At 40.9% G+C, this 16127-nt stretch overlaps 1 protein-coding gene across 2 annotated transcripts in view; it reads right to left on the reverse strand.

Moving 5' to 3' along the window:
• thsd7aa (thrombospondin, type I, domain containing 7Aa) overlaps positions 1-16127 on the reverse strand; it is a 169833-nt gene that overhangs the window by 21668 nt on the left and 132038 nt on the right. For both annotated transcript variants that reach the window (XM_026157251.1, XM_026157250.1), the window contains exons 17-25: positions 14680-14833; positions 10911-11052; positions 10001-10116; positions 9797-9914; positions 8815-8960; positions 6708-6882; positions 4713-4886; positions 4370-4465; positions 1801-1883 (exon numbers count right to left, since the gene is read on the reverse strand). In XM_026157251.1, the coding sequence (XP_026013036.1) occupies positions 1801-1883; positions 4370-4465; positions 4713-4886; positions 6708-6882; positions 8815-8960; positions 9797-9914; positions 10001-10116; positions 10911-11052; positions 14680-14833 (1204 nt within the window). The remainder of the gene's footprint in view (positions 1-1800; positions 1884-4369; positions 4466-4712; positions 4887-6707; positions 6883-8814; positions 8961-9796; positions 9915-10000; positions 10117-10910; positions 11053-14679; positions 14834-16127) is intronic.

A 16127-nucleotide genomic window follows, 5' to 3' on the forward strand; every position in this document is an offset into this window, starting at 1 on the left:
GGAAACCTCAAGGCCACTGGATATTTGAAATTGCTACATGATGATGTGTTTCCCTCTTTATGCACTGAAGCTGGCACGTTCCCTGAGTTTTTCCAGCAAGATGGTGCACCACCACATTATGGGTGCCAGGTCCGAGCATTCCTAGATGAACAGTTTCCTGGAAAGTGGATTGGTCTTCGTGGGCCAGTTGAATGGCCCCCAAGGTCTACCGATCTGACCCCCTTAGACTTTTATCTTTGGGGTCATCTGAAGGCAATTGTCTATGGTATGAAGATACGAGATGTGCAGCACCTGAAACTACAGATACTGGATGCCTGTGCTGGCATTTCTCCTGCGGTGTTGCTATCAGTGTGTGAAGAGTGGGAGAAGAGGGTTGCATTGACAATCCAACACAATGGGCAGCACATTGAACACATTTTATAAGTGGTGAGAAACTTGTAAATAACTCATGACAGAATAAAGTTACGTTGAAACCAAGCACACCATTGTTTTTCTTGTGACATTACCAATAAGTTTGATGTGTCACATGGCCCTCTTCCTATTGAAAAAACAAAAGTTGTATCCAAGATGGCCGACTTCTAAATGGCCACCATGGTCACCACCCATCTTGAGGAGTTTGCCCCCTCACACATACTAATGTGCCACAAACAGGACTTTATATCACCAACCATTCCCATGTTATTACGGTGTATCCATATAAATGGCCCACCCTTTAGTCTCAAAACCAATAGCCTGCCATCAAGAGCTAAGCATGACAAATGTTTTCGAAGCCAATCACATGGACATCTGGTAAATAAGAATCTCTTCCTTTGGGATAAAAATGCTCCCTGCATGAGTAATTAATAAGATGTACTGTAGAAGCATGACCTACTGACCTGAACTACTGAATAACATGAATAACCTCAAACAATCACATTTCTAAAGGTTTAAAAAAACAGAAATAAAACAGCAGCCATTCACAACTCAAAAGTCCAAGTCATGTAAGGTTTAGTCACATATCATGATGCCATTGCAAGTTTCACAATTTGTTAACAGCTTCTCTTATCAAATGTCTCAATATCTCGAAAATAAGAAACCTCCTGTCTCAGAGTGATGGTGAAAAACTACTTCAGTCATTTATTACTTCTGGGCTGGGCTACTGCAATTGATTATTATCATGTTGTTCTAAAAGCTGCCTGAAAAGCTTTGAGTTGCTGCAGCAAGAGTACTGACAGGTAATATAGAGAGAGTCCTTATTTCCCCCAAATTGGATTCTCTTCAGTTCTCCCTGTTAAACCCAGAATCAAATTTAATTCTTCATATTCAAGGTCCTTAATAATCATAAACATCTTATCTTAAAGACCTCATATCATCCCAATAGAGAGCTTTGCTCTTGGATTGCAGGCTTACTTGTAGAAGTAAGAAGCAATAATGATGTGTTCTAATATAATACAACTATGAAGCAAACAGCAGGCTAGTTTTCTGCTTGTCTCCAACTATATCAGAATGAGAAACTGCTCATGCTGTAATGATTGTCATCTACACTGAATTTAATATTTGTAAGCATAAGCATTTCATTTTTCAAATGATGTATGATTTGAATCTTATATTCAAAAAGCAGGTGGAAGTTTTATTTTCTAGCATGAAGGGTTTAATGAGCTGTTCACACGAATGTAGAGCCTGGCAATGGAGCTAAAATTGCTCTATTAGATAGGTCTCAAATCCACCTGGACAGTTACTCAGTGGCACAGTGGAAGCTGAAGATTGGATCTGACCACAGATGTAAGAAAAATGAATGAACTGACTTCATCATATACTCACCTCTGTGCACAGGGACTGTGGCTTGGTGCATGGTGGGTTACACGATCGGTCTGCCTTTGGTTTGGCTGTTGTAAGGCATCCACCTGTGGAGTAAAGTTCAAAAGGTCAAACCAGAGGTTTGATGTTCTGTTTGGTTCTTTTTTTGCTTATTGTTTATACTGAGTTATATATCTTTTTTTAATATCTTGAGCCTTAGTTCTTCATTTGAGTTTCTGTTTATTTGTCTTTGTAATCTACTTAGGGTTTACTTTGTATAGTCTCTTGCGTTGTTTTCATAGCCTTCCACCTTCCTTGCAAAGTTATTTGCAATAAACCAAGAACCTCTCAGGTTGTGTCGGGTTTCCCAGCAGCACAAATCCTGTCACAGTGTTGACCAAATTCCCGAAGTGATTTGTCACACCTGTCGCATGATCCTTTGTGGATATCTTCGGAGCTGCAGCCAAGGTGTGCCAGTGGAAGAGTGGGCTCTGTAGCTGCTCCCAGCATCGCAAGGCAAGTTTAAGCACGTCTGTGATTTTGGATCATCTGGGCCTGTCCTCTAAAGATCACCGCTGCCAGTTCCTTGGAAAGCCAGATGAAAGCGTGTGATCGCCCCTTTGACTAAACTCAGAGGCTCTGGGAAGCTGCAGCGAGGTGGCCTCCCAGCACCCTCCATATTCAGTAATTCAGTATGTCCTGGACCTCAGTGGCAAGTGGGGCGTGTTGACTATGAAGTGTTGTGGTCGTACAGGGGTCACACAAATTAACCACCTCCTTAAAGCATGGAGAGAGGGAGAATCCATTTCTCCTGTTAGATTGGTAAAGGATAGAGATGAGTTGGGGTCGGAGGTGCCAACTTCAACCATTCCCACCTCTCTCCTTGTGACCACCTTCTAACATTGGCCCAGAGAGCAGATGTTGTGTGTCTGTTGTCTCCCCTGCCCAGTTGCACCGCTCTCATTGAACACCACTTTGAGACTAACCCTGGGGTGGTGCTGGTTTCACAGCTCTACTGGTTACCTGAACACAAAACGTAAAGAGTTCAGAGGGAATTGGCTGAAGAAAGATGGGTCTATGGATTTTTGATGGATTTGACCAAAGGTTACTGGCAGATTCCCTTTTCTCCAGAGTACAAGGAGAAAACGGCCTTTTCCACTCCGTATGGGTTGTACCAACTGGTCATCCTTCCTTTCAGCTTGCTGGCGCTTCGGCCACTTTCCAGCAGGTGCTGTGTCTGCACACTACACAGGCTGCCACCTATCTGTATATGTTATCATCCACAGTGACACCTGGGCAGAGCATATGCAGCGGGAAGTGTGTGGTCAGATGAAAGGAGGTACAGTATATGGGGTACCAACTGGGAGGCAGGCAGGTGCACCCCAGATAGACAAAACAGCAGCCATTGAATGGACTGATTCTTACATAGTACTTTTCTACACTGAGCACTCAAAACATTTTGCACAACTTGCCTTATTCACCCATTCACACAAGCACTTTTCTCAGTGGTCTTTGTATGTAAGGGCTTCTATCTTACATTCACACACAGTCATATTCTGATGGATGCACCGAGAGCGTCTTGGGGTGAGTATCTTGCCTAAGGATATTTGGCATACAGACTAGAGCAGATGAGGATTGAACCACCAATCCTCATCTGGTTCCCATTTAATAGGTAGCCTGCTCTACCACCTGAGCTACAGCCACCCCTGAATGTTATGTTAAAATGCCCGTGAGTAGGCCATGAGTTGGGTAATGGGGCTGTGTGCCAATGGAATGTGGCTTTGCGGCTCAGCTGCAGGGGAGGGGTGTAGTCCAGTGGGTTCAAAGGCAGTGCCTGGGGAGGCTTGCGGACACAGCTGTCAGCAATGGTCTAATGATGCTTAGAATAAAGTAATGGGAATGATGTAGACAGTGTGCAACTGACACTGACAGAAAAAATGCAAGTCTGCAAAAGCATGGGGATCCAGCAAGGCTACTGAATATTTATTAGGTTGTGGGCTCTGGAGGAGAAATCAATATTAATATTCATGAAAGGAATGCCACTGCTTACAAGCAAAAATCTATGAAAAGGGAATAACAATGTGCATTGTGCCAATCACAGATGCAAGGGCCAGCACAGCATCTGGAGCATCAGCTCTACTGATATTTCTTCATGTATACAAAAATATGAATGAATTGGCTATTTGGAAAAGAAGTGGATGCAAAGTGCTGATGGTGATGGACAGCAGGCTTCAATCATCACCGTGGCACTGCTGGGGATTGAAACACATCTGTTATCTGGATCTCAAATTCTCTTTCCAGTAATGCTTGTGGGGAAGACTGTTTTAGGAAAGCTTATGCACATTGTCACCCTGCTAATCACAGAGCAAATCCCCATGTCAAAGATTTATTGCGGCAACTCATGCACACACTCACATTTACATCTGCTCTGTCTGAGATCAGGCTGTAAACTGGTCTACAATGGCAATTTGAGCATTCAGTAAATCGAGGGTTTTAAAGAACAGGCACTGAATTGGGAAAAGAAAAAAGAACTGACAGGCAGACTGTAGCTCATTTAGTTCATTTGTTCACTCAGTAAACACGTTCTTATTACCTGTGACATTGAGACCATCTGAACGCTCACACCAGACGTGCCGAGACGAGCCTCTCCACGGTCCAGATTTCCACTTGTAATCAAAACATTCACCGTCTACAGAAAGGATATAATCAGATGTTTTTGTTTTAAAAAAAAGTTTTTTTAATGTAAAATTTAATTATATAAATTATATGAATATTGTCGGTCCTTTTCACCACTTTTATTTTTTGTGTAGCTTACACTTACATTTCTTAGTGTAAGAAAAAAAACAGGAAAAGGGGCAAAACTATATCAGTGCTTAAATGTCTGAATTAATTGCAGTTCACATTAAAAAACATCCTTTGACCGGGACTATTGTGACCTGTACACGGTCGTGCTTCAAGCTCTTGTTCTGGACACTGCAGCAGGTTCTCTGGATCCTGGGCCACCACGGCTCTGGATCGAACTTGGACTGAACCGAAGCCCAGGTCAGCTCCATTTATGCAGCTTAGCTGGCATGAACTCCAAACAGTCCAGTCTGTCAAGTAGCACTCTCCTACAGAACAGAAATCAGTTAATCAGCAAACCAAAATGCAACATCACTGTATGATGTAAAAACTAAGTTAGTGATAAACACAGTGTCCATAATTAAGAATCCATAATTAAAGTTTTAAGTGTTAAATTTTAAGTGATAAGTGCATATCCACAGCCTATTCATGGCTTTGGGAGATTATATCATGTGCTGTTAAAATGTAATATTAAGCTAGTTAAAGGAAAATAAAACGTGAATGAAATGGCACACAAATCTTACACATTATACATTCTTTAAAATGAGCATTATGGTAGCCATCCATAATGTTTAGAAAGGCACTATACAGTGGTTATTAAATATTTATACCTATTTCTGGGGGTTCCTTCCAGGAGAATCTTTAAATCAAGTTTGCAAACTGATTTACTAAAGAAATCAAAACAGCTGGTCTCATTTTTCCTGCTTGATATAGTGGAAGTCATCGTGTGTCGAGGAGGAATTGTGTCAGGGTCCTGGGTCATTTGACCCAGCGTTTTGTGTTTATCATTATTATCATACTATGTTCTGGTTTATTCTGATTATGTATTTGGGTTTAGACTTTGAGTTCTTCATGTTTTGGTTCTGTGCTTCCTCTGTCTGCCCGTGTGTTCCCTCCCTGTTGCTATGTCTGAGGTCTTGTGTCAAGCTCGTGTCTGTGCATACCTGGTGTTGTTTTTCCTGTTTTACTTTGATAGTCTCTGTCCTGTGTGTAGTGTGTCTGGTTTTGCTTCCCCTTGTCTAGTCAGCTTTGATTAGTCCCAGCTGTGCTCTCCTTCTGTGTCTCATGCCCTTGTTATCCCAGTGTGTATTTAAGGCCTGTGTTTCTCTGTGTCAGTGTCGCATCGTTAACGTCTGCTCACCATCCTCCCTCGCTGTGTGTTCCGTCTGCCTGCCTACTAGTTTAGTTTTTGTATTCCCAGTTCAGTTCAGTTTGTGCACAGCAATAAAGCTGTTTAAGTTCAGCTTTTGTCTTTGGGTTTTGGAGTCTGCGATTGGGTTCTTTTCTGCCTGCCCGCGCACAGACCATGACACATTGCAGAGATTATAGAGCAGATGCTAGAAAAGTGAGACATTTACCCACTGTAAAAATAAACTTGTCAATCAGGCATTTCTGGTTCATTTTAGTCCTTCAAGGGATCTATGTTGGTAAATCACCTGCAGCTGAATATCATCTCTTACTTTGCACTAAACTCTGCGGCTCATGGCAGAGAAAGATTCAATGATTAGCATTAAGTAACAGCACTAGAACTGACAGGAAAAGAGAGCTCAAATAAAGGCGTTTAGAACATTCTGATAAATAATTGAAGTCATCCTCCCAAGAAGTAACAAATGGACATTTTTTACCATCATTCTGAGACAATGTTTCCTGTTATAGTATTTATATATATGCTAATTTAAAGTCATATCCTGAAGGACAACGTCAAGATAGAACTGAAGGTCAAAACTATCCAAACTATGCAGAGGAATTTAACTGGATATGACATTATCTGGGGGTGATGTATAATGTGAAAACGTCCTAGCACAGAACCCTGTGGAATTCTGTGATTAACTATTGTGTGTAAGCAAGGCTCCTTATTTACATACAAAAGTCAGAATCCATCAGATGATGAAATATTTAAAACCAGCACAGCAGAATTTCTTTCAATATCAACAATTTAGTCAGTGTATTTAATAGTGAAGCACATTAACTGTAATACTTGTGTGAATAGTCTTGGGTTTGGGTCCAATAGTAACAGACAAGTTACTGTTACCTCAGCAAGTGACTGCTCTTTATTAACAAAGAGGCTGGTGGATTCAACAACAACCTACCTGGACAGGGTACAGTACAGGGTTCCTGCAGAACTATTTGTGTGTTTCCTTCTACTGAGGGCTCCAGATCTCCACACAGTTCATCGTCCACCGCACTACCATCCTGTCGACCTGAACCGTCTGACACAAAGCACGACACATTCCTGAATCTCAGACCTTCTCCACACCTCGCTCCCTAATGGAAAAGCAAACAGAATTACTAAATATGGATACAATTCAATCTACATTTAACTTCTGTAGTACAGTCAGCTTGCTGGTAGCTTTAATCACATTCAGCTACTAGGCCTTAAAATGATTTTAAACCATTTGTGTTAGTCCTTGGTAAGTTTAAAAATTAATTCTAAATATAGTAACAAACTACTGGTACTGGTACTACTGGTCACCTGCTGTTTGAAATGAGTTAAATATTAAACTATTATAACAATAATAACAATAATAATAATAATGATATCCTTCAGGTTAACATGGCAATTTAAAAGGAGAGGCATATAATAATAATAATAATAATAATAATAATAATAATAATTAGTCAAGACCAGAGATGGGCAGTAACGCGTTACTCGTTACTTTTTTCAAGTAACGAGTAAAGTAAGGGATTACTATTGCAAAAAAGGTAATTAGATTACCGTTACTTTCCCGTAGGAACGCTGCGTTACTGCGTTACTAAAACCGTGATTTTTTTGCGAGAATGTCTCACGACAGTGACATAAGCAAGTGCGCCGTTCGTGACAACAGCTGTGTGCAGATCAACAGTGCATCATATATCGAGTGCAGGAGAGAGTATGAGCGTGCAGCGTTTAAAGCGTGGAAGTACTGACCTTACTTTGAGTTTGATTCCATAAAAAGTGACAAAAACATTAGTGTCCGCTGTGCGTGGAAAGAAAACTTCTTTTTACAGCGAACAAAACCCCTAAACTTCCGAGCAAGCACCGAGTAGCTACGACGTAATGGGAAATTCACAGAGAAACTCGCGGATTCTTCAACTGACCACCTGCACCAGGGTAAACCTCCGCCTACACCACTGCTGCTTTACAGGTGAAAATAGAGCAACAGGACCGCTGAGTCTTTGCCTTTATTTATTTTCTGCTGTGTTTTACTTGCATCTATTTGAAAGACTGAGTGTAAACACAAAAAATATTTTATTTTATGTGCTGGAATGTGCAGAAAATAGGTTTAAATGTTAAACTAATTTCTTCCAGTCAGAGAATGTTGCAGATAATTAAATTTTTGCTTGATGCATAAAGTTAAAAGATTAAAACTAATAAAACAAGTTAAAAAAAAAGAGACTTTTCCATTTGATTACATTTTGTATGATGGATTATGCAGAAAAAGTAGAATTGGGCTGAAAGATCTATCGCTTTATCACCTATTCAGGTTGTAAATCGTGTTTTTAAAAAGTAACTAAGTAACTAAGTAATTAATTACTTTTGAAAATAAGTAATCAGTAAAGTAACGGGATTACTTTTTGGGGAAGTAATCAGTAATTAGTTACTGATTACTTTTTTTAAGTAACTTGACCAACACTGGTCAAGACATTTGTCATGTTAATTGTCCCATTTTTCATTTATAAAGTTCTTATGAATACTAAGTATAAATTTTCAATTCAATTCACTTTTATTTATACAGCACCAAATCACAACAACAGTCGCCTCAAGGCGCTTCATATTGTAAGGTAGACCGTGGCGACAGTGGGAAGGAAAAACTCCCTTTTAACAGGAAGAGACCTCCGACAGAACTAGGCTCAGGGAGGGGCGGGGCCATCTGCTGTGATTGGTTGGGGTGAGAGAAGGAAGACAGGATAAAGACATGCTGTGGAAGAGAGTCACAGCGTGTCTTTTAGGGTTTACTAAATAGTGAAATGGCAAACGTCACAACAATGTTGGTCAAAGTCAGTCTTCTGGAAAGTCTGATGACAGCATCTTGTGAGACACCTTCATTTTGGACTATCCCTCCTCATCTAGGTGAGTATGTCAGGATGGTTTAATATGACTTTAATGGTTTTATATAATATTTTTTACGCTAGTAAAATTAGTGACTAGTGAAAATTAAATACAGTGTTTCACTATTCTGGTAAATATGTTGAAGAAGAAGAGGAAGGCTAATTGACCTCAGATTTGCACTCAGACCAGGCGCTGTATCTCCACCTGTAGCAGGGCTTCACCAGGCAGGGCTTCCACTGTTCCATTTGGGATGGACATGGCCTCCCATCACCCTGCGGAGCTTGGATCACTGTCCGTCTTCTCCACAGTTTGCCTGCCAAAAAGCAGATAAATGAATAAGTTCAAATATTAATGGTTGGGTAAAAAAGAATAGGATAACATTAATTACTCGAAACATAAAGACCTCTTCCTTTGCTATGTAATGTCATGTAACGCTGTATGAGGCAAGGAAGGACAGGACCCAAAGTGTAGCACTCTCGGGCAGGACCAAACTCAAAGGCAGCTTTTTTGAGGAATTTACAGATTTATTTAACTTCACTAGGAAGGCAATTGGTACTATACTGATATACCATCCTACCCTGCCTTTTGATCTAACTAACTACTAGATGCTGATCTGTTAAATGCTTAGCTTCTCAAAAACTCTCAAAAAAACTATTTCCAGAATCAATCATTTACCCAGGGCGTACTAGTGCCATGTGCACATGAACATTCCTCTGTCACAAACTGCACAAAAATCCAGTAATCTGAACCACTCGAGGCAGGCTGTTCCTCCCAAACCACTCCAGGTCTCACTGTCATGTGATGAAGTAGGACAATGGAGTCACCAGGTGGGGAAACCTCCTGCACTATAACCAGCAAGTCCAAGCTAAGAGAACATTTGTAAAGCATTTGGACAATCTACATGAAGTAAAGGTTTGTAATTCCCACATTCACTTTTATTCCAGTGTTCATCATTCCTGTTAGAGCAGCTGAGCTGTGAACAGTTTCTATCTGTAAAATAACACAGTGCAGTGCAGATAAAGTACAGAAAACTTAAAAGGAAACATATATGATTAGAGACTGTTGGACTCAAACATTAGCACATAGTAGCAAAACACTACTGCGAAAAATGTAACTGGTTAATTCCAATTCTTCCCTGGATTTGTTTACCTGCCAGTCCACATGTGTGACTACAGCCAGACCATGGTGACCAGTCAGACAGCTGGCAATTAACAGGACACTCCACAACACAGGATGCATTCATTTGCCACTTTCTCTCCAGACCAAGCTGCAAAGAAATATCATTAGTAATCCATGAACTCAAACAGAACCATTTACAAAGGTTTAAAAGGCAAGCAGTACCAAACATCTCACCTCTTTGCAGAAGACGAGGTCTACAGATTTACCATCACTACGCACACAGTCCAGCATGCGGGTTTTGAATCCATTTCCACACACTGCTTTGTCACTGAGCTGACAGGTACTCCATTCTGAAGAGACACAGTAAAAGGTCAGCATAACAGGGGTGGCTGTAGCTCAGGAGGTAGGAGAGTAGGTCATCTACAGTCTGAAGGTTGGTGGTTCAATCTCTGGCTGCTTCAGTCTGTATGCCTGGGAAGGGCACTAACCCCAAGTTGTTTATTTCTGACCCATAAAATACTTTTTAATGACCGGGCCAAAGTTTCAGTTTAAACAACCGACATTCTGTTTTCCTTCCTTTAATTAATCCGTGCATGCTGGATGTACACTCAGTGAAGGATCGCAAGTCTTTTGCAAAGCCAACACAAAAAGACAATCATTCATGCTCACATTGACACCTATGAGGATTTAAACATACAGTACATGGAAAAAGCTCACGCAGGCACACAGTGAAACGGTAACTTTAAACAGAAGGGCACTGAACAGCTTAAACCCAGGATGTGCTTGCTTTGAATTTGCAGGGCTAAACACTGCACTACGCTGTGTCTTTAAATCAGGGGTCTTGAACTCCAGGCCTCGAGGGCTGGTGTCCTACAGGTTTAGATATCACCCTGGATCAAGTGATTAGTTCATTACCAGTCCTCTGGAGAACTTCAAGACATGTTGAGGAAGTCATTTGGCCATTTAAATCAGCTGTGTTTGATCAAGGACACATCTAAAACCTGCAGGACACCAGCCCTCGAGGCCTGGAGTTTGAGACCCCTGCTCTAAGTACAGAATTTAATTGATTTGCATTCAGTGTTTTTATTAACATACATAATATCCCAACTTCTTTGGAAACAAATCTGAACAGGTTAATGCTGACCAGTGATGTTGTAGGTGTAGTGAAAGCAGTTCCTGTTGAGTTTGCATGGCTCTGTCTCTTCAGTCGGTGGACACTCCTTCTTTTCTCCTGGCTGTCGGAGCGGGTAAGCACTCCTCTCCCGGGTGCTGTTCTCACTACATGGCTGAAAAGCAGAGGGAAAGGTTCTGACTGTTTTACATAAGCACACATTAAAAGTGTGGAACATAAAGGCTTTTGATTTTTCTATGTTGGAGATAGACAGACAGAAGTAATTTGACTGAAATTTGAACTCTTTTGATGAGATGTGAGATTCAAGTGAGAAGTGCATCATATCTTGCATTGAAACACTAGCAGTTTGTATTGGTGAAATGTGTTCCTGATTTGAGAACTGTATTAACAGTAGTAAGAATTACTTTTCTGCTGTCACAATTGTGCCAAAGCGATCAAGAAAAAGTCCAAAACCAGAACAGAAGCTAAGCTTGTTTTTTTCACACACGAAGTCCTGAATGTTCAGGCCTAATTCATATATTCACCTTCAGAAGTCAAAGTCATTATCAGTGATAATCCCAACTCTAATTCTAACCCTCGGCAATCAGAATATTGTTTTTATTTCACAGTTAATCCAAGTTTTGGCAACAGAGAACTGAGAAAATGATCATTTTAACTGGCACACAGGAAAATCTATTCACATTTTTCCAAATGTGAATCCTATCCCAGCTACATTAACACAAGAGGTGCGGTACGCATAGAGACAGACAACTGTCCACAGTCACATTCTCCTACCATACCTATGGTACCTATGGTTTCTTGAGTTTCCAAAAGTAGAATGGGAACTACAAGGTTTAACTATCCAGTCCCTCTTCTGTGGACTCATTTTTTTCTGTTGTTGTTGTTTTTTTAAAAGGTTTAGATTGTTTGTAAATAAGAGCAACATAACAAAAATCCCTTTGTTATGTTGCTCTAAGTCTAGATTGGTGTTGGACTTTCATTCTTTCTTCTTTTCAGTCCTGACTTGTTTATATGGCACTTTTGCACATTGTTAACTGTCTTGTCCTGTTTGTTATTAGCGGTCTATCTGTCCTCACCTTTTGTCCCTTCTTTTCCCTTGACCCTCAGTTGGTCACTGCAGATTACTGCCCCTCCATGAGTCTGGTCCTGACAGAGAGCTCCTGTTGAAAAGGAGCGCTTACTTCCCACCAATCGCCAAGTGCTTGCACATAGAGTAAGCACTTGGCGATTGGTCATTGCGGTTCTCTCTTAAATAATGAAGGGTCTCACTATATAAAGTGTGTTGACACGATTGTTGTTAGCAGTATATAAATAAAAGTGAATTGAATTAATTAACATACAAACAAATATGTGACACTGAGCAATACCAGCTAGATATATTTCGGCTCAGCTCAACACACAGCTCAATTCTGGATGCAGTATCCTGGAGACGGGCTAATCTTTATTCCACTTTGGAGTTGCATTCAGTAAGAAGTAGTGAACTAGGGTAGGTATACTTCTCTTTGCTGGTAGTTTTCTCAGCTGGATGTTTCCATGCACCTTGGGGTAAGAGAACAGGTCCTCACTGTTGTTTTTCCCTGTGCCCCAAGCATCAGCTCAGAGTACACAGCCTTCTGGGAGTGCCTGGCTGATAGCTGGAAGGTCCCCCAGATTTATTGTCCTTGGGGACCTCAGCATTCATGTGAGCAATGACAGTGAAGGCTGGTGGAGTGTGATCGGGAGCAACATCCTACCTGACGTCTAAGGAGCTCGGAAAGAAAAGCATCTGGACTTCTTTAAGTTGCTTGAACTTAAAGGATGAGCTCATTGTGAAACCATGCCCCACCCTACCATGTGATTTCGAAATCACATGATAAGGTGCGGCCAGGTTTCACAATGAGCTCACCCAAAACCGGGGCTGATTGTGACCCACACCCGTTTTCCCACCTTGGCTCATGTGATTAGAGGATCATCAGGGGGTCTTTTGTCCCTCTTTGGGGGGAAACTCCCACTGGGTTTAAATCTGGGACTCTCCACCATTTGACCTTAGAACTGAAGAAGCTTCTCGGATGAGAGGTGAAACGTCTTCAAGTAACTTAAAGAAGTCCGGACGCTTTTCTTTCCAAGCTCCTTAGACTACGACGACCTGGATGACTCAGAACCTTCACAGACACATCCTACCTGACCTAAACCTGAGCGGCCCGCTGTAACTGGACTTCTTTGTTGTTCACAGGTTGTCTATAATAAGCATGAGAGTTTTCATAAGTGCATTTGGCACTAGGACACACTTGGTTGCAGGCTAATGATTGATTCTGTAATCATATCATGCATTTCTTGGACTTTTGGGTGGAGATGTGAGCTGCTTCTGTTGGCGTCATCATGCAGTTATTTGTATAAATTGGCTGAGATAAGAATTAGCAACTCCAAGTCTGAATCCTGTTTTCATCTGGGAAAAGTTAAAGTGTCTACCCTGGGGTGGGGCTGAATCATTGCCCCAAATACATCAGTTTGTCTCAGAGTCTTATTCACTAAAGAGGGAAAATGATGAAGGAGACTGACAGATGGATTTGTGCAACATATGCAGTAATGCTGCTGCTGTAGCATGAGCATTGAGTATGAAAGAGAAGTTTTTGATTTACTGGGCAATATATTTTCCTACCCTCACCTATGACCACAAGCTCTGGGTAGTGACTAAAAAATGAGATCACAAATACAAACAGTTGACATTAGCTTCCTCTGAAGGGTGTCTTGGCTCTCCTATAGAAGTAGGGTTAGAGCTTGGTCATGCTCCTTATCAAAAGGAGCCAATTCAGGTCCTTCGTGCATCTGACCTTTTGAGCATCATCTAGGTGAGATGTGCTGGACACGTCCAGCTGGAAGCAAACCCTATTCTAACCCAGGACATGCTGGTGAGAACATATGTCTCGGCTGGTTTAGAAGCATCTTAATTTCCACCTTGTTTAGCTCCTCATGTTGGTGCTGCGCTTTTACTTTTTCCCACCATTGGCTGCCAGATTTTCATCTTCTCTCCTATTGGTAAATTAATTGGAGCTACATACTATATATCCCATTATGGACTGTAATAATGAGTGAAATTTTGTCCTTGTTCAAAATATAGGGTTAAGATTACCACCTATGATGACTTAGAAATAAGAGAGTTAATCCAGTTATTTTTCATTTAAATTTCTTTTTCATTTTTGTGCAAAGTTTGGGAACATTTGTATTACCAGTCTCATCAGTTAATTCTAGTAACTTGTTAGATTATAAACAATTTGGGTCAATAATCGTTGACTTTCATCTGGTAGTTAAAATAACTCACTGAGAATCTGAAAATGATGCTACAAAGCAGGGGAAGGCTTTAAACTATATCACTACTGTATCCAGTGTAATGGTTTTTAACTTCATTACACAATAGCCATAAAGAAATACGAGACAATCTGATTGGCTGAGAAGTCTTAAAACTCTGAAGTTGCTGGGTCCAATCTATTTACACATATGGGAAATTAGAATTCCCTTTATGCAGCATACTTATCTTTCTTAAACTGCCTTTACACCACAAGACACATTTACCCATCAACAAACATATGTACTTATTCACAGAGTGCCTTTTTAGCACGAAGAGCGGGTTTAGTTGACACAGGCGGGGTTCCTCTATTACTATTACCTTCACTAGATCTCTGAATTCAGAACCACTACTTTAACTCTGGTTTCAACTATCCACTATATAATAAAGGCAACATGTCAGAAACAATGTAAGATTTAGAAAGAAAAAAAAAGACTGGCAACTTCATTCCATCCTTACCAGTGGACATGGGCTCCAAGCTCCCCAGTCTGACAACACACAGTCTTCCGGGCAGGGCAGGTGGCTCTTGCGGGCCCCTAAAGGCATTTCCTCTGGGTCACACAAATAGTCCTCCACCTGTTCAGAGGGCCCGTCTATAGTGTTCAGCATGCACCTGGTCACAAAAAGTTGAAGCAAAAGTTAGTTTCACAGCATTCCTTCAACAACACTCGAATATTTGAGCCTATTTTTACAGTCTTCTTGAAAGAAAGCTGTTAATAAACATGAATACATGTGGTCTTTGTAAAGTCTTTGTAAAGCTAAATATCTGGATATTAAACCAGATGTACTCTATATTGCCAAAAATATATTTTTTAATGAAAATGGTTTAACATGATGTCGACCCATCCTCTAAGCTATAACAGCTTCAACTCTTCTGGGAAGACTTTCCATATGATGGGGATTTTTGACTACTCTTCAAGAAGCACATTTGTGAGGTCAGACACTGATAATGGACATGAAGGCCAGTCCCCACTGGGGATTTTAATCATGTGGATTTAAAATCTGTGCTTTCTAAATTCCATCAGCACATTATGTGTGAAATGATCAGGCCAGACCCGATCAAGGGAACGCACACCACTGAGGTAGTGAAGAAAGCCCACAAGAGACTCTACTTTCTGAGGGTTCTCAGAAAGAATAACATCCCTGAGAAACTGTTTGTGTCCTACTATCACTGCACAGTAGAAAGTATCCTGGTATCCTTCTCCAGCTGCACAGTAGCACAGAAGAGAAACCACTGCAGGGTTATACGGGTCGCCCAGCGGATAGTGAGCTGTCCACTCCCCTCATTTAAAGAACTGCACAACTCCCACACTCAGGAACATTAAGAAAATCCCTCAACACCCATCACTCCCTGATCATGACCTGTTTCAAAGTCTACTTTTAGCCAGATGATTAAGATCCATAAAGACAGACTTAGGAAAAGCTTTTATCCCTCAGCCATCACATTGCTGCTAAGATAATCAGACAATCTGATCGAATACAACTTTCATGTACAATGTTTACAATGTTACAACACCGTCTCATGTTACCATGTTTACAGCTTTATGAGCATCACTGCTCCCAACAAACATAATCCGGTCATTAAGTCTGACGTCACTAGCCGTGTCTGGGCCTAAACTCCGCTGCAGGTCCATATATCAAACGATCACTATGGCATTACTGAGAGTTGAAAAACTGTCTAAAGTCTTTCAAAATGATCAGCGTTCTGCTCTACCAGGTGTAACAATTGAGTTTAACATCCAGGCATCCATGAAAACGGAGTTTATGACATTTAACGGAGTTAGAAGTTAGCAGGAAGTTAGCTCGCTAGCTTCTATCTAAATACAATATAGCATGTCCTGACTGCGGGGTTTTGGAAACAAATTCAAATGTACAGCTCTGTTATCACTTCCAACATAAACGAAGAC

This window comes from Astatotilapia calliptera, chromosome 22, assembly GCF_900246225.1.
Source record: "Astatotilapia calliptera chromosome 22, fAstCal1.2, whole genome shotgun sequence".
NCBI lineage: Eukaryota > Metazoa > Chordata > Actinopteri > Cichliformes > Cichlidae > Astatotilapia > Astatotilapia calliptera.